The sequence below is a fragment of the Leguminivora glycinivorella genome, chromosome 19 (genome assembly GCF_023078275.1).
Source record: "Leguminivora glycinivorella isolate SPB_JAAS2020 chromosome 19, LegGlyc_1.1, whole genome shotgun sequence".
In the NCBI taxonomy this organism is placed as follows: domain Eukaryota; kingdom Metazoa; phylum Arthropoda; class Insecta; order Lepidoptera; family Tortricidae; genus Leguminivora; species Leguminivora glycinivorella.
Genome location: NC_062989.1, coordinates 6,941,333 through 6,963,469, shown reverse-complemented (window position 1 = coordinate 6,963,469; position 22,137 = coordinate 6,941,333). Strand labels below are relative to the sequence as shown.

General features: G+C 36.4%; 1 protein-coding gene across 3 annotated transcripts; it reads left to right on the top strand.

Annotated features, from left to right (window-relative positions):
- Positions 1-380: 380 nt before the first annotated feature.
- LOC125236522 (septin-1) lies at positions 381-19,996 on the top strand. Of its 3 annotated transcripts, none has more exons than XM_048143347.1 (11): positions 381-600; positions 1,454-1,646; positions 2,798-2,928; positions 5,149-5,276; positions 14,526-14,643; positions 14,962-15,048; positions 15,681-15,841; positions 16,604-16,705; positions 18,023-18,119; positions 18,589-18,693; positions 19,474-19,996. In XM_048143347.1, the coding sequence occupies exons 1-10, from the start codon at positions 577-579 to the stop codon at positions 18,673-18,675; spliced, it is 1,128 nt and encodes a 375-aa protein (XP_047999304.1). In that variant the 5' UTR covers positions 381-576; the 3' UTR covers positions 18,676-18,693; positions 19,474-19,996. The 3 variants fall into 3 exon arrangements, with proteins under 3 accessions (XP_047999304.1, XP_047999306.1, XP_047999305.1); XM_048143349.1 differs by having other exon boundaries at positions 18,589-18,705; XM_048143348.1 differs by lacking the exon at positions 381-600 and adding an exon at positions 1,311-1,349.
- The last annotated feature ends 2,141 nt before the right edge of the window (positions 19,997-22,137 follow it).

The following is a 22,137-nucleotide window of genomic DNA, read 5'->3' as shown; positions in this document are numbered from 1 at the left end:
AATGGGCAGCGGTGTCGATAATCCAGCCTGTGCAAATATTAAATAAAGACCTTATTTTTTATAGAAAGTTGACGTTTAAAATACCCTTGCTCAGCTCAGCATGTTTTGCTGTTATGATCGCTGTCGCTGAGTTCAATCCTCTACTACATAAAGCAAAAAAACTATAAATAAAAAGTATATTTTGGCTGCACAACGCAGACCACCCAAATGGCCTCTTTTAAGTAGATCCACAATCCATATTATCTACAGATTTAAAATATACGATTTCCTTAAATGCTACTTGGCAACACTTTATCCATAGACTAACAGAACTTGAACCACAAACAATAGAGCTCAAAATGATAGGTTCGTTCGGATTGGACATTAGTTTAGTACTTAGGTGTTGTCACTGTGTTGTGTTGTGTCGGCCTGTCGGGCCTTATAATAGTTATAATCGACTGTGGTCCCATTTTAGTTAATATATTAATCTTTGCTCCAGCATTAGGATCCAGATAAGGCTTCTATTGTTATAAGTGTAAATCTACCACTGGTAGATATTCACTCGTGTTATATTCGCAAGGTATTCAGAAATCTATAATGTCAAGCGACACCGCAAAGAACGTAAGTTTGTTGTTAATTTTCCTTCAATTATCGGTTCATTAGTTGTAGTTTTGTAAGCTTAGATAGGAAAAAAGTCCATATTATTGACTATTTATGGAATTCATCGACTATGAGTCATCGGGATAAAAGTAAACCAATACTACCGTATATACATAGCGTAGCGAAATAAGTTTCGTTTCGTTACAGTTATGTGCGGATGTGTGTCAGTGTTTATGCGTGTGGACTGTTTGGAATATTTATCGCATGAATGTACTTTCTTTTCTTCGATAGTGTTGAGTTAAAATTCTGATTATGTGTGTAACTAGGTGGTTTCTACTCATTATTTGCTGATACAAAGTTCATTGCTCTCAATATACAAAATCATAATGTGTATCAGTTTTATAATACATCTCTTTATTTTTCATTAACAAACACTCTATGTTGTGTTTTCTACCTCATTATAAATCTCATTAGCTATTCATCATCATTAGTGTATTGGAAGTTACAAATTACAAATGATAAAAAACTGTTCACTTCAAGTAACTTTTTTATGAGAGATAATATCACATATGGCGCACACATTTGTAGAATTTGGGGCAATGAATGTTGCAAGTTCAGATGCATTCTATTCACTTTAGCTTTTATAATCTTAGTCAATTCCTGTTAATATCATAAATCCAAAAGTAACTGTGAGGTAAGAACCTCTCCACTCTCAAACTACTGATCTACTTGAAATCAAATTTGGAATGGATAATATCTCAGGAAACAATGTAAGGATATAATTTATCTTCAAAATCATCCTCAAACAAGTTAAAAGGATTGTCAAAAAAACTCATAATATATATTAACTACAAAAATCCTTTTATATTCACAGTTTTCCAACCTGGAAACCCCAGGTTATGTCGGCTTTGCAAACCTGCCCAATCAGGTGCACCGCAAATCAGTAAAGAAAGGCTTTGAGTTCACTCTCATGGTGGTCGGAGAGAGTGGACTGGGCAAATCAACACTGGTCAACTCCTTGTTTCTGACGGATCTGTATCCAGAACGAGTTATTCCTGATGCTATAGGTGAGATTCTGCAGTTTTTCAGAACAGTCACAATGGGTTAGGTGGGTCTATACAGAGTGAGGCAAGTGACAAGACAATGTCCTAGCACAATGGCATTTCAACCAAGAGTCTTTCTTGGTTGAACAACCTGCCTCGTTCAAGGCATGGCTATTTGGACATTTGCAACGCGAACACATTGCCGCACAACATGCCTTGCTCTGTGTGGCCCACATATTTTCACCAATTACCAAATTGGTCCGCGCGGATGGTTCGCGTGACACTAAAACCAGCCTTAGACATTAGTTTTGCCTCTATCCTCTCATACAGAACTGGATTCAATTTATAAATATAAATACATTATAATTACTAGCATTTAGTGATATTAATGTGGACATTATGCATATCATGATAAGTTGCCCTAATTTAACCTAACAACTTCCTCTAATATTTACCCGATTTATAGTTTACAGTGGCTGCAGGCCTAGCACATGATGGCCGCGGGAGTATGTCGCCGCGAGATAGACTACCTGTCCTTATGTCATTAATACAATTAGACAAAGACGTGTCATCTATCTCGCGGCGACATACTCCCGCGGCCATCATGTGCTAGGCCTACTGGTGTTGTTGTAGTTACCACATGGGCAGTTTATTTAAGATACCTAAGATGACAGAATACTAGAAAAAAAGTAGATTAAGTTCAGATTATCACTAGTGCTTCTTTATTAATCATGATCATGACTAAAGTAGTTTTTGTGATTCATACAGATAATAAAATGAAACTACATGGAACATAAAGTGACTCAGACTAAGGCCGGCAACAGACAGTCTTAATTTTCATAATCTTAAAAAATCATAATCTTATAAAATAAGATTGACTGCCTTGCCACACACATTCTTAAAATTCAAATTATTCGCAATCTGTCAGGTCAATATGAAAAAAATCATAATCTTAAAAAATAAGACTGTGTGTAAACAGTTGCGAAATTGTATGGGAATCCGTGCACTCGATCTGATTTCGTAAGATTATGAAATTTAAGACTGTCTGTTGCCGGCCAAATATTTGGCATTTGTAATTAAACTAACATTACTTATCTTTATTTTCATATATAATTCACTCTTAAATTCCCTAGAATTCACAAGATGATAAAGTAACCATAACAATGTTGTTGCAGAGAAAACTAATCAAACGGTGAAGCTAGATGCATCAACGGTGGAGATTGAGGAGCGAGGTGTGAAGCTCCGATTGACTGTTGTGGACACCCCTGGATATGGAGACGCTATTGACAACACTGACTGCTTTAGGGTATGTATTTTAAGGAGCCCACTCACTATCAATTATTTGATGCTGTTACTTTTTGCTTTTTTATTCCCACAGAAACTGGACTAATCCCAAGTAGTTGGAAGGTCATATGCAGACATTGCAGTTTCGTAAAATTAGTACCTACACCAGATCTTGGGGTTTATTGTTAAAGCGCACCCCAGGCTCCCATTAGACGCGGCTTATGCAGGGATAACGCAAAGAGGATGATGATCTTTTGCTTTTTTCGGACAGGTTCATATCATCCAGCATTCTGCTATTTAGAATATTTACTTTGTCTGTCATTTGTCACATTTTCTGTTTTGTCTGTCTGTGGCATCGTAGAAACGGAAACCAATTTAATTTACTGACATTCATTTATCCAGCATTCTCGAATTTTGGGAAACTTCATTATTCTTCATTTTATTGTTGAACTTTATCAATTTTCTGAACTTAAAGAAATTTAAGAACTTTTTGAGCTGATATCCTGAATGTTGGGAAGCTTCAGATGATCAATTAACTGAACTTAAAGCTCGTAGTATCAATGTATTATATATTAATTAAAAATATTTTTAGCGGGTTACTCAACTCGCGTATAAATTCGATATAACGCTCGACATGTTTCGATCCATTCCCGAGGATCTTTTTCAAGAGTAGCGAAGAGTAGTATTGACGACCGGTCTGGCTCAGTCGGTAGTGACCCTAAGCGCCATCTAGCCGCGGTCCTGGGTTCGTAATCGCCGGTAGGGCATTTATTTGTGTGATGAACACAGATATTTGTTCCTGAGTCATGGATGTTTTCTATGTATATAAGTATGTATTTATCTATTTAAATATGTATATCGTCGCTTAGCACCCATAGTACAAGCTATGCTTAGTTTGGGGCTAAGTTGATCTGTGTAAGGTGTCCCCCAATATTTATATTTATATTTATTTATATTTATATTATGTATTGTAAGAAGAATATGCCAAGTTTAAAATCTATGCAGTTATTAAAATGAAAGTTTTTAGATTTGAATCTATTTGCAAGTGAAGTTTACATATTTAAGTCTGTTAACAAAACTAAAAGGTCTCTCATCAAATAGCTGTTACGTCTAAGGCGTCTAAGCCCATATGTGGAGACCATGACATTGCTAGTTTTAATTAACCAATTAACCTTACGAATGTAAAGTGCATTATGACTGCATGTATTGCGTTCAAGTGGTTCGCGTGTTACCTTAACATTCACGAAACATGTTTATATTTAATGAACTTGATATACATATGTATTTGCATTTTTTGTTATTTTGACGTGTCTGTCTGCTTTTCTGTCTATCGTGTAACGCTTTTTTTAGTTTTTTTTATCTGAAAGCTAGTTAGTCGGGAGCCATGTTTCATGAAAATCGGTCCACTAGGTCGCGGTCGGGGGTTTTTTCAAAATTTTAATTTTGTGGTTAAAAATCTTTGGAGATGTTAAGTTAATTTTTGAACCCCCGGCGCAAAAACGACGGGGTGTTATAAGTTTGACGTGTCTGTCTGTCTCTGTGTGTGTCTGTCTGTCTGTGCATCGTAGTTCCCGAACGGATGAACCGATTTCGATTTAGTTTTTTTTGTTTGAAAGCTGAGTTAGTCGGGAGTGTTCTTAGCCATATTTCATGAAAATCGTTCCACTATGTTGCGGTCCCAAAAACTTTAATTTTGTGGTTAGGTTATATAGTAAGGAAAAATAAAACATCCCAGTAGATAGCGCATTAGCAAAGCAATATCTGTAATTGGAACGAATTCGTCGTTGCTCCAACAATTTTTCTTAAGATGTGAAATTTGACGGACAAAACAAATTCAGTGCACACATGTTTTGACACTTTGAGAAAATGTTTGCGATTGTTTTTATAAAGATATTAGTATTGTCCTCATGGTCTCAAAGCTTTCGTAAATAATAATGCGTAAACAAATTCGAACATATATATAATGTGTATTAGGTACTTGTGTAGCTAAGTCACGTCACGTGCCATTCTATCGAGTCACATCAGCCTCTAGATACAGAAGTTACAGAAAGAAAAGCTTATTTATTTATTTATTTATTTAAACTTTATGGAACAAAGAAACACAATGTGTAATAGGCCATAAGGCATTCTCTGCCAGATTGTGACGTTCATGAAACGAGATTGTAATGTATATCAATATCATCCGCAGTACCCGCGGTTAGCGGTATTTACAAACAGTTCACACGATCATGTTTGTTTGCAGTCTATCATCCAATACATCGACGAGCAATTCGAGAGATTCCTGCGCGACGAGAGCGGGCTTAACCGGCGTAATATTGTCGACAATCGTATACATTGCTGCTTCTATTTCATCTCGCCGTTTGGACACGGGTTTGTATTCTGTACCTAATTTGCTCCTGCAGTAAGGTAGGTACGAGACGAAAGTATTCGCCTAACTGACGTAATGTTATGGATGTACAACCATATACTATACACTACTGATTTTATTTCATCTCGCCGTTTGGACACGGGTTTGTATTCTGTACCCAATTTGCTCCTGCAGTAAGGTAGGTACGAGACGAAAGTACTCACCGTTCTACCACACCACCATAACCACATTACACTGCTGCTTCTATTTCATCACGTTTGGACACGGGTTTGTATTATAAACTTAAGAGGGGGTCGTACGAAATTCTCGAAAAGTGCATTCGGCGTTTAACAAATGCTGCTCACATTTCTAAATTAAATAAAATAAAATAAATGTAGTTATTATCTTAAAGAGTGTGTCTACAACTTTTGACTATTCAGAATCTCTAATTATTAAAGGTATAATAAATAAACCCACGCAAAGTTGACCTAAAATGAGAAAAACGTATGTCGCCGTTTAGTAAACTTTGTTAAAAAAATTCAATACTTTAGTTATAACATTAAGTGATTCTAAAAGCCAGATAAATGGACTAGAAGTTTTGAGGTTTTTTATATTTTTCCTCTCAAAGGCAACAAAGAAATTTTACCTTAAATTTAAACTATCGTAAAATTTCCATACATTCGCCATTGCTGTCAGAATTCTCCTTTCGATTAGATGCCGTGAGCGGCTCATCGGAGGCAGACGTGTCGCCGGTCGCTCCGCGTTGACAATTAAATTTGACAAATATTTTGACAGAAAATAGTGTACGTACACGAAAAACTATACCAGTGTAAAACTGTGCTCAAAATAAATAGGGTAAATCAAATATGTCAGGTGGAGATCCAATCTCATTTAAAATTTAAAGGTGCATGGCTTGTGCATAAAAAATAAAAAAAATATATCACATTATTAAAGAAAATAACGAACACAACCGAATGAGTATAAATGATTTCATTCTAGTTCGGTTAAATTGAAAAAAGTTTCATGTTTTGTTTTACTCATTGGAATACATTTTCATTACGCTGGTATTAACAGTACGTCATTTTAAAAATATATATGACAGTACCTACGTCAAATTTTGTCAACCAAACTTCACAGGTTGTATGTAAACAATTACAATTTAATTTATTCATACATATTCAGATACGTATTAATCGATTCTTACTTAGAATAGAAAAAAGGGAATGCGAGCGGGTATAGGTATAGTGCTTCTGGTTCAAATTTAATTGTGTATATAAAAAAAATACTCAATTTCATTAAAGATTTACTCTGTGCATACCGCGAACACGTAACCGTAAGTTGAAAACAATAATAATTATAAATCACCTAAATACATCGTTGTTTACAAAGCGCTTGTTTTGTATGGCACTTCTCCACTCAACTAGACCAAATATTCATGGAACACCAGCTGGTGATCAGCATAAATGACTATGAACAGTCGTGCAAAAATATCTGATTTTCTATAGTGGGCCATAAGTATATGACGACATGCTTGCATGCATTTGTGATGCTCCGTGACCGGCAAAAACATCGTCTCCCTTTCTAGCGTCTCGCGAGCGTATAGCGTCGGGCCAACTGTATGGAAAAAGACGCCGCGTCAGCGCGGCTTAGCCATACAGTTGGCCCGACGCTACGATCGCAAGACGGTAGATGTGGGAGGATCCGCATACATATCTGACCGGGTCGCTTAAAAATATTTGATTCTTTATAAAAACCTAAATTACACTTTCACCTGCATAAATATCTATCCATTGTTAAAGCAAATATATATCTTACGGGCTAGAAATCATTAATACGAGTATGTAATTAAAGTGCAATAATAAACCCTAGCTGGTTGCCTTACAGCCGTAAATTGTATGAGGTGATTTGACAGTTCACGAAAACGGTATAGACTTGTGTCATTGGATATGTCTGTCTCATCTGTTCTTAAATTATGACAAGTAAACTTATTGCAAATCTAGTATCAGAAGCCTTTATAGGTACAAGCTTTTATTCAACTTGCCTTGTTAGTAGGTATGTTAGTTTGAGTCAAAACGTAGAAGCTAAATTTGACCCACTTTCCGGTTTCCAATTGAGCTGAAATTGTGCAAACATAATTATGTAAATCAAGTGACAATGCAATATTATGGTATCATGGAGCTAATCTGATGATGGAGCAGAAAGGTGATCATAGGAAGATAGGAACTCTGTTATGAAACGTCGTATCCCCATTGAGTCAGGGGTTTTTAAAAATGTCTCGGAGAGCAATAAATATTTTTTTTGCAAAAAAAACTTATTATAAATTGGGAGGTGTAATTTTTTATTATCTCTTACATAGCATTTCGCAAATCGACCAAGAGCGCGTCAGTGTAGGGTTCCGTAGTTTCCGACATTTTACATAATGACAATTTAATAAATACAGTAATTTGGGGTGAAAAGGGTTCCGGGGGTATTATAATGTTATTATATTTCTTGACATATTCCTTCTATTTTCCGCAATCAAAGTAGGAAAATAATATATTATGTTTTTTTATTATTATTATTTCTCTTTATTTCTTTCAAATCTTAGGCTAGGTTATTTATAATACGAATATAAAAGTAAAATACAAAACCACTTACAAAACAATAAAAAAAATATAAACATATTATAAAAAACCTAACCTAGGGTGCCGCCAGCAGCAGGGCAGGGCCCAAGCTGCCGGTGGTTAGGGCTGCAGAGAGAGGAACCGTCGGACTATCCGCGCTGTGTCCAAAATCACCGCCTTCTGCATCTGACCCTTGATCCAACCACCGAGCGAGAGTCTCTTAAGATGTTGGTCGAGACTCTTCGCTATGAGACCGTTCGCTGAAACGACTATCGGGACAATGATCGTTGAATCAACATCCCACATGGTGGTTATCTCGTGAGCCAAGTCTAGGTACTTACTGGACTTGTCCTTCTCGGCTTTCACGAGATTCTCATCATGGGGGATGGTGATGTCAACGAGCACGGCCCGGCGTTGCGGTCGATCTATTGTCACAATGTCAGGCTTATTGGCTACAATAGTCCTGTCAGTGATAATAGATCGATCCCAATAGAGCGTGGCACGGCCATTTTCAAGAACTGGCGCAGGTAAGTACTTGTAGTACGGTACTTCGCGGTCCACAAGGCCGTATTGAAGAGCAAGCTGCTGGTGAATGATCCGGGCTACGAGATTATGCCTGTGCAAGTACTCACCGTTAGCAAGATGAGAACAACCGGAAATGATATGCCTGAGTGATTCTCCGGGACGGCGGCATGCCCGACAAATGTCGACCGTGCCGTCCTATTATTATTATTGGTATATAGGACAACAGCCGTAAATATTTAACTTACATAGATATTTTTACATAGTCTTAGGCCAATAACAGTTATCTGTTGAGTGAAAAGTATTATACACAATATGTTACTAAAAAAAATGTGTTACATATTTAAAATTACAGTAAAAATGTGCAAGCCACACATTTTTATTTACAGTTTCATGTCTGTCAAAGTTGACGTTCAAATTTATTGGATTTTTACTCATTTTAATCGTTCATTATCCTTTTGAATGTGTATACACTTCTAAAGTTTATGTATAACAGAAAATCATAAGACATATTTTCATTTTTATAATGGTTTTCATGAAGAAAGCGATGCAACTGTGTTGGGGAATTTTTACGGGATGAATAAATATCCGCGGCCTGAGGGGTGACTGGGATCAGGAATGGGGGAATCGGGTCGCAAAGGGGTGAATAGGTTTACGAAGGGGCTGATTAGGGTCGGAAGAGGGGTGAATTGGGATGTGTGGTCAATGCTTGTCACATTGTATAAAATATATATAACTTACCTAAAGTGGTATTTTTATGAATGACCTCTCTGTATATGGACGCAATTTATACGTCAATGTATTGCTTCGTAGTTAGACTAGATACAAGAAATTAACACTTAGAAATGTTAATCACACTTCTGTCTACCTCCACGTTTCTACTTAAGTCCGCAAAAATCACCCATGGTTGCTATAATATAGATGGATTACTTTAAAATAAAAATCATAAGTATGACACTATACAACTAGGGAAGAAATAAAATTATTTTATTGAATCATTTTTGATTTGTTCTTTTACAAGTTTATATAAATAATAAATTTTCAATTCGCTCAAAGGTTGGAAGAGATCCCTTATAGGGATAAGTTCGCCTTTGTACATCATAACTATACTGTATTTTTATGTCCTAACTTGTCTTATGTACAATAAAGTGTTCACATACATACATACATATATTGAAATAGATATCATACACGAAAGATAAAACGACAAGGCCCACGGTGGCTGAGCCGGGAATCGAACCCGGGTCTTCAGCTTACGCAGCTAACGTAATTACCACTAGGCCACCAGGCCAGGTTTAAAAAACCGGCCAAATGAGAATCTATTTTCGCACAATTGTAAAACTGAATTATTTTTACTAGTTACCTCCAAAATACCAAATAAAATTGGGCTACATAGTACATCGTTTTCTGAAGATTTTGGGTTCATGGGGTCGGAACGGGTATAACTAACGTAATTCATGGTGAATAGGGCCAAAACAGACTTTTGAACGTCGATAGCAGTTTTTTTATATGTGCCATGCTAATTTTTTACACAAAAAATCTTCCGGCAGTGTGAACTTCGGTTTGTCTTTGAAAATATGTCGTTTTATTTAGTAATTTTCGCTCACCCTAACGTTGGAGTGAATAGGGTCGGGAAGGGGGTGAATAGGGAAAAGGGTTGACTCTTTCGGATTGCGAACAAAATATGACCTGTCACGAGCGTATTATATTTATTTTACCAAAAAATAAGGATTTAATATGTTATGAGTGGTCGGTAATGAAATCTACACATATTATGATAACCCTTAACCAACCTTTATAGTTAGATGGTGCTCTGACGCGGTGAATAAGTAAGTATGGTCGTGGGCAGTGCGGATAACGTGTCAAAATATAAGCATAGTTTGTTGCTATTTTTCATGTTTAAATAAACTTCTAAACTAACGTAGTGGGTATTAAAGTAAAGGTTCACAGTGAATATTAGGTTGCCAGAAATGTGTTTAGCTATACCATTGTATTGAATTTTGTATCATAAAGTCAAACTAGGTATTTACTACTAATGATTTACTCTGTGGGGTGTCTTTGATCACTTGCATGGGGTAACATTGACCATAATGACACATAGTTAATTATTGTCTGATTTTGTCACGGTACTTGTTGAGGCTGATAATTTGATCGCTTCTTGTGATAAATATTGAAATAATTACAAATAAAGTTGGTTTTTCGAAGATGTTAATTTTTATTCTTGATCAAAGTAACCCCAAAATAGCGTTAAAGAGTTGTAATATTTGACTGCGAACCATTTTTTTTTATCTTTTCTTGACATAAAATACTTTTGTAAGGGACTACATTCGATTATCATTAAAAAAAATATATAGTGTATCAAAGTAACCCCAATGTCACTTTATGTTTGATCACATCGTTTTTTTTCTGCGTACATTATTTTATTTTTTATTTATTTATTCCTTATTGCACATAAAAAAATAAGTACAAATGGTGGACATAATGCCTTAAGGCATTCTCTATCAGTCAACCACTGGGTTAAAAAGAAACATTTCATACGTGCAGGCATCGTGACAGAAAACAATAATCCTGATATCACTTATTTTGTTACCTTTTTAAATTTTTAGCAGGAAAAGACTGAAAAAGTTGATGGTCCCATTTTTTTCTTCCTTAGTTACGTTACGTTGACCAATTTTGGAATTTATACTTCTCTAACTCTTACATTTAATGGGTAAAAATACCCATTAAATGTAGAAGCTAGAGAAGTTTAAATTCCCAAATTGGTCAATGTAACCCCAGTTTACGGTAGACACCGTCAACCTATTCTAATAATTCTCTTTTTATTTGAAAGAAAATTCGTTACGATAATATGCATATAAAATATGCAATCTAAGATAAAAAATGCTTTTCATATAGTTACAAACTTAGTTCAGATTTTTTTTGTACAACTTTTAAAAATTGTTCTACCTATCAAGTTCAAAATAATTTTCCTAGAAAGTCTTTTTTCTACTCCCGAACTATTATTCGTCATTTACAGGGTCGTGCATAGATCTTTAAAAGTCCATTCCCCAAAGCCAGTGTCCGCCGGCTTTCCGCGCGTGCGCGCAGTATCGAAAAAACTGAAAACGCATTGTTTGGCTCTGTAACCATGGCAACGCCTTATAACGATACGGCGCGCGTGCGCGGGAAGGCTTTGGGCAGCTGAGCTGACAGTGCAAACCTTTGCGTCAAAGCACGAAGAAACTAAAAAGCCAAAAATAACAAACCTTTGAATTCAGATTTCTTTTCAGATTGCAATAATCTAAACATCCAAATTATAAACTAATCAATTATTTTTGAAGTCGGTACCAGACCTGTTTGCCCCTCCCAACCATACGCAGGCTGGCCCCGCCTTCAAAAATAATTGATTTGTTTATAATTTGGATGTTTAGATTATTGCAATCTGATAAGAAATCTGAATTCAAAGGTTTGTTATTTTTGGCTTTTTAGTTTCTCCGTGTTTTGTAACGCGCTTATTTTTGAAGGCGGTTTTATTTTTTGTTAAAAAGTTAATTTATTTGTTGATTTTTCGTGGTTCCTAGTGATATTATATGTATCAGTCCGAATATATGTACAGTAGTGAAAGAATTATCCTTTAACTCCTAACCATTGAGGAGTTGACCTTCCATCATCAGCTCAGCCACATAAAATTACTACCGTCAGGCGTAAATACTGGTGTACCTTTGAAAAAAAAATACACTAAAAACCTTACATGTGCCTATAACATTTGAAGAGTTCCCTCGATTTCTCCAAGATACCATCATCAGACCCTGACTTGGTGTCAATGGGACCATCTCGGGGTTATACCCGTTCGATCAAAAAAAAATTTTCAAAATCGATCCAGGATTCTCGGAGATATCGAGTAACATACATACAAAAAAAAAACAAAAAAATAAAATAAAATAAAAAACATTCAGTCGAATTGAGAACCTCCTCCTTTTTTGAAGTCGGTTAAAAATACAGGAAACAGTGTGAATTTCACGAAAGTTATTCAAGAAACCTATTAAAAACTAAGTGCATGGTCGTAGAAAAAGTATTGTATGCAACGGTGTTTAACTGAGTCAAAAAATACTCGTGGCGTCTTATAATAACAATTTTCGGCTTCGCCTCAAATTGTTACCCACGCCACTCGTCTTTTTTGATCTCCTTTAAACGCCTGTTGCATAAAATACTATTTAAAGTTCTGCTTTTGAGATTTTTTCATATTTGAGAAAACAGCCCTTATGGCCTGAAATACGGCATACGGCAGTGATATTGACATTGACATAATGCTTTTTCGTATTTTGATGGTATTTTGACTGCACTGTATTTTTTTCCATGCTAATTTGAACCTTATCTCTGAGCGATATTTTTTAATTTTCAGTTACATCACAGATGTGTATGACATGACATCTGGGTATTTAGCCATTTAAAAGAAACTACAAGGGCTTTACAGACGTGGCGACTGCAACTGGTACAGGGCCTAAGCCATAATTTAAAATTATATTGTGATTTTTATATGTATTTGTGGTTTATTTAATACTAAATATGAGTTTCAACATTTTCAACTCAAGGAACTGAAATTAAGAGAAGGGACTCGGAAATTGGGTAAGATCAAGAGTCTGATGCAGATGCCGATGGCAGTATTGGATAAGATAAGATATGCGTCGATATTCCCTGTCTTTCTTTGTGTCTCTGACATGACTGCTGCTAGCTGTACTCTATTCATTAGGTTTTTATTTTATACACATACTTTATTTTTGTATCAAAATAAACGATAAATTGATAAAAAACCTAACGACCAAAAAGAATAAAGTACCTATCTGTTAGTCTTTAATACACCCCGCATATACGTAATGCACAGCACAGGCCTCCGAAGACCGGCAGGGCAATCATGGTCGCGCGATAAATGGTATAACATCGGGCCGTCCCTATCGCACTTACAAATAGTGTGATAGGGCTGATGTTTTATCATTTATCACGCGACCATAATTGTCTGCCTGGAGGTATCGGCCTTTAGCCCTTCACACACGTCTTTGAATAATGTTTGCGGGGATAGGCAGGCTGACGATTTTTAATCTAAGTATAGAAAAGTAACGCAAAATGCAAAGTAATTTGAAATACACCTAGATAAACAATCAATTGAATAAGGAACGTTATCTACATATTTAGGTAAATTTAAGTCACATGAGACATGAACAGAGAAGGAAAGCTAGATGATGCGTATTTTTTCTCTGTCTTCTTGTATCCTACCTTTTTTACAGTTTTAATTTCTCAAAGGAGGTCAGTAGTTGACTACAAACTCAAAATAACACTCTTGAAAAAAATTAAGGGTCATTGACCTTTCACAGTAAATTGAGGTAGTGTGAGTGAAGGGTGTTTGTGTGTGTAATGGGGTAATTTGACAGATTCTGAAAATTCTCCCTGCTCTACCCCCTCTTAATCCTGCAGAGGCCGATAGTCTACTATCATAGAAATATGATCATAGGCAACATGTCCTTTTTCTTCACATTGGGAGAAAAAAGGAGGCATACAGACCTTTGATCATAGATATATGATAATGTAATATCGGCCTAAGGCATTAGGTCCCCGACATGTGTTAGTTTAACAATTTGGAAAGTACTTTTTTGTCAATTTACTGGACAGAAATCGGAAACTTTTAATCCAATCAACAGCGTCACAATTTTTTAGCACACGGAATAGTTGTAAACTTGTAATGAGGACATTTTTCTCACGTAATTCATCCACTAAGGGGTTGAAGGGCATTTTCAAAAATTGAGACCCAAAATTAGTGAAAGTCGTTAACAAATTAACTCGACGTCAGTTTTGTGGCGACACTTAAGCATGAAATTTCAATAAAAATATTGCTTTTGTGTTAATTACATAAACTAAGCAATAATCTACATTTAGATCATGAAAAAAGTTGGTTTTTAGACAAAATGTATTCTTAATTGTCGTCACAAAAGTGACATCAAGTGAATTTTTGGTAACAACTGTCACTAATTTTGGGTCCCAATTTCTGAAAATGTCCTGCCCATGAAATAAGGTTTAAATTGTTTAATATTAATGACATTCACGGATCCAGAAGTCGATGCAACATGCCCTAAATCTAATGAATACTTTGTCTGAATTTTTAAATTCTTATCGCAGGTTGAAGCCTCTCGACATCGAGTTCATGAAGCAGCTCCACAATAAAGTCAACATCGTGCCAGTCATCGCGAAGGCCGACTGCCTTACCAAGAAGGAAGTTCAGCGACTCAAGTCTAGGGTATGCTTCATGTTACTAACTAAACAACATCAACACAATCTTTGAAACAGATTTTAACCCAAGGGGGGATTCTATAACCTTCACCGGTTTGTTCTCGATTTTCGAGAGCGTTCCATTCGTTCCAAAGATTTATAGTAAGAGAATGCGAGAGGTACCATGGTAGAATCGATGGATTTCGCGGTTTTGTAAGCATGTGAAAATTCTATAGGTCTATTTACTCTGACCAACAACTATTTTCTTTCCCCTAGTAGATGGCTGTTTTAGTCAATCGAAATAGCATTATGCATAGTTTTTTTTATAGCTGCTTATGTTTTTCAGGTAATGGAAGAGATTGAGCGTGAGGGCATCAAGATATACCCACTCCCGGACTGCGATAGTGATGAAGACGAGGATTACAAGGAACAGGTAAGAACTATTGTATAATTTACAATACAGAACTACTTAACAAGGACTCAAGTTAATCGCATTGTTTTCTAATAGGGATGACGACTATATAAAAAAATGGCATTCTGTTTAGTCCGTCAGTTAGATCGTCTAAAAATACTGAACACATATTTTTCGCTTTATCTAATTAATGAAAAAATACAAAGATATAGAGCATCAAAGTTCCGGAGTGGGGGCTTGTGACATCACTTAGGTAAAAATGTACCTAGGCGTGTCACACGAAATTTCAACGCACTGTACCGTTGTCATTTTTCATTTACGAGAAAAAAGAAAAAATAAATGTCCAAATTTTTTTTATGATCTGACTGACGGACTAAATAGTTTTTTTTAGTCGTTTTGCCTGTTGTACCTAATAAACTTTGAATATGTCGACTTTATCTGATAAAAAAAAATCACATAAGTTTTTAACACATTAGTTACCAGACAAAAACTGGCGCATTACGTCAGAAACCGACGTAATATATAAGTTTTATAACCGGCGGCGTGTATGGCGACAACCCGCCCAGCGGGTTCTCCGGCATCTGAGCAATTCACGAGTGCCCACCAGGCGGGGTCTTGGTTGCGAAAGTTTTTAAACTGAATATAAAATACAGGTGCGACAACTGAAAGAGGCAGTACCTTTCGCGGTATGCGGCGCGGGGCAGCAGCTCGAAGTTCGTGGGAGGCGCGTACGCGGCCGTCTTTACCCGTGGGGCGTCGTCGAAGTTGAGAACCCAGAGCACTGCGACTTCATCAAGCTGAGGACCATGCTAATGTAAGTGATAGAAACTAGCAAACGTATAAAAAATATATTTGAGCTTGTTCCCCTAACCCTTTATGGGACACAGGCGTGATTGTATGTATTTAAGCTTATTCACCTTGTGATTACGACACATATCCACACAAAACTTGTTTACGCACTGCTTTTGATACCACGCAACCTTATGCTGGAATAATATGCCTCCACCATTAAGGTACCTTACACAGCAATAGACGACGCGTCATCGAAATTAAGAACCCTGAACCATGCTCATGTGAATGAAAGAAAACTAACAAACTTATTTATAAAAATAGTACTGGATACAAACAAATATTTTATAAAACACGAGCCGATTTGGTTTATTTATTTTAATCATGCTATTGAGCTTGTTCTCCCTTTAATTATGTTATGAGTTATGACACACATCACACAAAACTCTCATGTTTACAGACTGCTTCCGATATCTGACAAGCAAGTGCTGGAATAATATTCCTCTACTTTAAAGTACCTTAGACTTGGGAGCAAGTGCTTGGAATAATATTCCTCCTTGTACTTTAAAATTCTTAGACAGATTTTAGAGGTGCTTGGGAGATCTCTCCTGTGGACATTACAAAAGTTAAGAAAATCTAGATTGAAACAAAACGGGAAACATATTCTTGACACTAAAAACGAAAATTTACCAGAGTCGTTAACTTTTATAATTTACGAAGTGACGTACTAAATCTTTTACTGACGTATTTGGTGGCAACAGCTATTTATTGTGTCTTTTTGTTGCAGTACACACATGCAAGACCTGCAGGAAGTGACCCAAGAGGTTCATTACGAAAACTATCGCTCGGAGCGTCTCGCGCGCAACGGACAAGTGCCTAAGCGACACACGTAAGTAATATAGAGTCTGTTCAAAAAGAGTCGTGAAATGTATTGGACTTCATACATTTCACGAGTTTCACGACTCTTCTCTTTCCGAACAGACTCGGAAGAGTCTTCAATTGATATATTTTCCAAAAATTTAACACTTGAGAGCTGAAATGAACAAGTGGGCCTTTTAAGATTAATGCCAATTTTAAAGTCTCTAGAACGTGATAAATTAACAATAATTACCTTTTCTCTGACATTGCGGCCAGGTTTCACTGGCCGTGGCTATAAAAGACTAATATTTTCCTAAACCACTTATTTCTACAGCTGTTGGCTCTTTTTTTCCAAAGTTTGCCGACACCTAGTATAGTAAAATACATGTTCATATATATTTGGCATTTTATTTTTCAATAAATACTTACAATTAGAGATGGGTCGTGGGTAAATACCCAATATACCCACCCAGGTATTTACCCGGTAAATACCTATCTACCCGGTATTTACCCGTATCTACCCAAATTGACGGGTAGATTCATTTCATGTTGCACATGCTGATTTGTGTTAAAATGGAGATAAATACTGTTAGTGGTTGTAATTATTATTATACACAATTCAAAACGAAACTGTTCAGTCAAATATACAATAAAGATTACAGAAGTTTTAATGTATATTTTTAAAAATAATGTATATTTTTAAAAATAAATAAAAAAATATGTTTTACGTGTGCTTTTTAAGATTGCATTAAATAATCGTATTTATACGATAAAGATAAACTTCCTAGTACTGGTTGGAGGGGGTTATGGTGGGGTTAGGGGGGGTAAAATGTATTTTTTTCATATTTCATGGAAACTATCATGAATATCGAAAAGTTTTGTATGTACGAACTAAAGTAGACACAATTTCCAACAAAAAAGTTTACATACATTTTTGTCATAAAACATACTATGTATGAGTTATGAGCTACAAAAAGAGATTTTTAAAATATTTTTATTCACATATTTTCATTTACACTTTTTAATTTATCAGACTTATAATTTATATTAAAAGCATTTTAAATTATTTCCGTGTGTCAGAGAATGATATTACACCATTTTTATAGTTGGAAAGATACACTAAAATCACATTTTATCTCATAGCAACCTATTCGTTCTCAATTTGAATAAACTACTTACAATAGATTACTATGGAAGATAATTAAACTCATTTTAAAGGTTTCAAGTTTTACAAGTAATACTTGCTGATGAAAATGATGACATTTGTTACTGTTTCATGAAGTATTTTATTTATTAAAAATAGTAATATATTTTCGGGCATATGTGCTAAGATTGAGTTTACATACAGGTCGACGGAGAGTGGATTGAGCGAGTCGGACTCCAACGGGCTGAGCAACGGTTCCACTGAGGACCCCGCCGAGAGAGAGCGCGCGCTGCGCGAAAAGGTATATTCGAAAAATAACAAAAAATCGCCTCCACACTATCTGTTTCACCATAAATGAACTTAGTTAAGTGAAAGATCCATCCTCTGGAAATTGCTATTCAAACGAATGACTTCTTCAGTACATATATGGTGATTTTTTGCCCGCAAAATGGGTCATTTCTTATCAGGTAGAAATCAGAGGGCCATCTGTACTGAAAAACGTTAAGTGTTGCTATGATAAAAAAATAGTTCCATATCTCCTCTTTTTTACAAAGCTGCCTCAAAAGGAATGTATAAAATACTAGCTTCTGCCCTCGGCTTCGCTCGCGTTAGAAAGAGACAAAAAGTAGCCTATGTCACTCTCTATCCCTTCAACTATCTCCATTTAAAAATCACGTCAATTCGTCGTTCCGTTTTGCCGTGAAAGACGGACAAACAAACAGACATGCACACTTTCCCATTTATAATATTAGTATGGATTATTATTGCAGGAGGCAGAGCTTCGCCGTATGCAGGAGATGCTGGAACAGATGCAGCGGCAGATGCAATTGCAGGCCGGGAGCACCACCACCGCATAGTGCGCCCCTCCCGCCCTAGTGAGTTTATAGGTCTGCGCGTTGGAAGCTCTCACTGAATTAGATTTAGATAGAAAAAAAACAATTTCATTCATCACTCTGTATTTATTTATAGAGCACAACATTTTACCTGAAAAAGATTTAAATGTAGCTTCCAAAATTCAACTTACATAAACATTGGTTAACCTACTGATGTGCCGACGGAAAGTTTCCAAAATGCTGAAATTTTCACATAGGAAAACTTCGGAAACTTTGAAAAGTCTATACTTTGTATGGATGGAAACTTTCCATTTCATAAATTTAAATTCCCTTTATTTTTCGTGAAAGTTTCGTGAATTTTTCAAGAAATTTTTAAGATTTTTTTGGAAAGTTTCCGCAACTTGCACATCACTTGGTTAAAACCATTGGCAGGAAACCATTTCGCTTTACATTTCTTTATTTACCAAAGATGGATGCAAAGCGTCTGTAATACACACACATACTCCTATTATGCTAAAAATCTTGTGCAGATACAAATAGCTAATAGTATATTATATAATGGTAACTTTATGAATGCTATAAAAGTTGAAAGGTACAAGACTTTACGAGTTTTCGATGAATAACAGGGTGCCTAGCCGAATGGCATTTCTCCGACGCCAAACGAAAGCGATACACCGCTGGCTCTGTCGCGCCAATACGCAAGCGCGATAGAGATAGATATCTACTAGCGCTTCGTTTCGTGAGCGTTTCGTGAGCGTTTGTGCCATTCGGCTAGCCACCCTGATATGGAGAAACGAAATGAAAAATATGGTTTCTTTTCAGTTGGTGTCAAAGTCCGCTGCTCGCCTGCCAGGCGGTTGCAATGTGGTGGACACCATCTTACGCGCGATCCCGTATTGCGTGAACTCCCTCTAATGCCATTTATGTAGCTTAGTCAAAAGGTGCCGTCAATCTGAAGACTGAACGTCTGACTGAGGTTGATGTCAAACTGTAACGAAAAGCGTCAGTTGACGTATAAAGACGCCCTTACCTTCTACCTTAGATAACTGTGAAGTCAGGGAAAAATACTTATGGTTTATTATGATTCTGAAACCGTGAGTACTGACTGTGAGATGAGCGGTCAGATACCATAAAATATTACAATTTTGCTCCTTTAACACAGCTTTGCCAATCCCGCTACAGTTCAGTGAAAGAAATGTCTCAAAAATGTTACAAATACTTTCCACATTTTTTTTTCTTGACTACAGACTAGCCAAAGGCAAAGATGGCCTACGATGGAGTGAGCTCGCCCAGAAGATGCCTGTTCACCCTTGATTTGAAGGTCTCCGGGTTATATATTGAAATATTTGAAATGAAAATTGGTGTGGTGAAAAGGTTATTTCTCCGACCTCGCTCGTCGTTAAATCTATCCAGTGGGTGTCGTAGAAGGCGATCCCTAGTGCGATATGGGTTAAATTGGTAATCAAAACGAGAGGCTGGCAAAAACTCTGTCACTGCAATGTCACAGTTTCGTTGTCTTTCAACCCAGTCTTCTCCAAGAGTGGACACTCCTTGAAACGTTTCAGTAGTTTCATGTGCTCTGCCTACCCCGTCATGGGACACAGGCGTGATTGTATGTATGTATGTATGTTGAAATGAAAATGTATTTCTAAAAGGTTATTTCGCTATTGCTGTGATGCGATGGGTAAAGCTATATCGAAAAGGCAAAGTTTTTACGGTGTATTTCTAATTTAACCCTTAAATACATAGTGATGTATATATTCATCATGCATTTTTGACTCTATTGACAGCATGTCAAAATTCAAATTTGAATAAATATTTGTCAAGGTCGTGCATTTAAGGGATATTTGGTGCAAATGACGCAAGAAATGGTCGTTCTCACGAATTGACAGTACCTTTTGGATTTCAAATCTCTACTCAATCTCGAAAATTCTATGTTGGATATTGTTATGTTTCCACTGCAAGAGTATCTGATAAAATGTAAATTAGAATCATAGCTTCGGCAAATCGAATAGACTGTACAAAGTGTACGAGTGTTCGAATTATTGTAATAATAACTAGAGGCTAGCCAAGGTGACAAACGCTTGCGCTACGATAACGAAACGCGGTCTATCACTTTCCCATATTAGTTCGACAGTTGCAGTTCAGTTTCGTTCGCTATGGAGCGTAAATGATTGGCACGTTGGCTACGCACCCTGATCTGTTTGTTACTAGGCGCTCTAACGCATTTAAAACGAAATAGTTCGTAGATATTCGGTCATTGTCGGGCAAAAGGTTCTATTGTACGGTCGACTACAAAGAGATGTATACACTTTTTCACCTTATTGCATTGTAATAAGGTGATAAAATTGATACATCTCTTTGTAGTCGACTGTACTATTATGTCAATAAAGCGTTTCTATGGCAAGACAATTTTGGTAGATGAAAAAAGGCGTAAAACTAAACATGTGTATGGGAATAGTATTTTATGCAACAGGCGTTTAAAGGAGGTCAAAAAAGACGAGTGGCGTGGGTAACAATTTGAGGCGAAGCCGAAAATTGTTATTGAGACGCCACGAGTATTTTTTGACTCAGTTAAACACCGTTGCATACAATACTTTTTCTACGACCATGCACTTAGTTTTAAATAGTTTTCTTGAATAACTTTCGTGAAATTCACACTGTTTCCTGTATTTTGACTCAAAGGTTTGCACTGTCAGCTCGGCTGCCCATGGCCTTCCCGCGCACGCCCGCAGTGTCGTTATAAGGCGTTGCCATGGTTACAGAGCTAAACAATGCGTTTTCAGTTTTTTCGATACTGCGCACATGCGCGGAAAGCCGGCGGACGCTGGCTTTGGGAAATAGACCTTTATGTAGGGTTTTAAAGATCTGTGCACGACCCTGTAAATGACGAATAACAGTTCGGGAGTAGAAAAATTATTTATACGCGCGTAAGGTTTGAAATATTGCCTCTTTCTATAGACAAATTTGGCTTGCCAGACTATAACTGCACAATACAGACAATACCAGTAGAAAACATGACTAGATTACTGATAAAGTGGAACGTTCTGCCCAGACATGATATCCTTAAATTTAAAATAAAAAGTCTCTCTATTCCTAGATTATAAGACGCAATATTCCCATTGTGATACAGGCTGTTCCAAATTACGTAAAATCTTCCGATTATTGCTTTTTTAACGTCTACTCATTGAAATAATCAGTATTTGTGTTGAGATTTTAATTTTTTTCTTAGCTTTCAGTACATCTGTAATGTTAATATACTTAATATGCCTAAATGAAAGCCATTTCAGATAAAATCAAACATGGTCTTGCACATGTATTAGGGGGTAGGGTTGCCATATGCAAAAAAAATCTGACAAAAAGGGATGACATATGAAAATAAATGGAATTACTTGATACTTGACATGTCGCGAAGGGTTTTCTTAAAATGTTAAGTTCCCTCTTCCTTCCTCTCCCCTAAATTCGCCATCATGTAGGCACAGCATA

Excerpts from the sequence above, each read along its gene's own strand:
- LOC125236522 (XM_048143347.1), top strand. The coding sequence starts at position 577 with ATGTCAAGCGACACCGCAAAGAAC. Across the intron at positions 1,647-2,797 it reads AGTTATTCCTGATGCTATAG|AGAAAACTAATCAAACGGTG; the intron begins GTGAGATTCTGC and ends ATGTTGTTGCAG. Across the intron at positions 16,706-18,022 it reads CAAGTGCCTAAGCGACACAC|GTCGACGGAGAGTGGATTGA; the intron begins GTAAGTAATATA and ends GTTTACATACAG.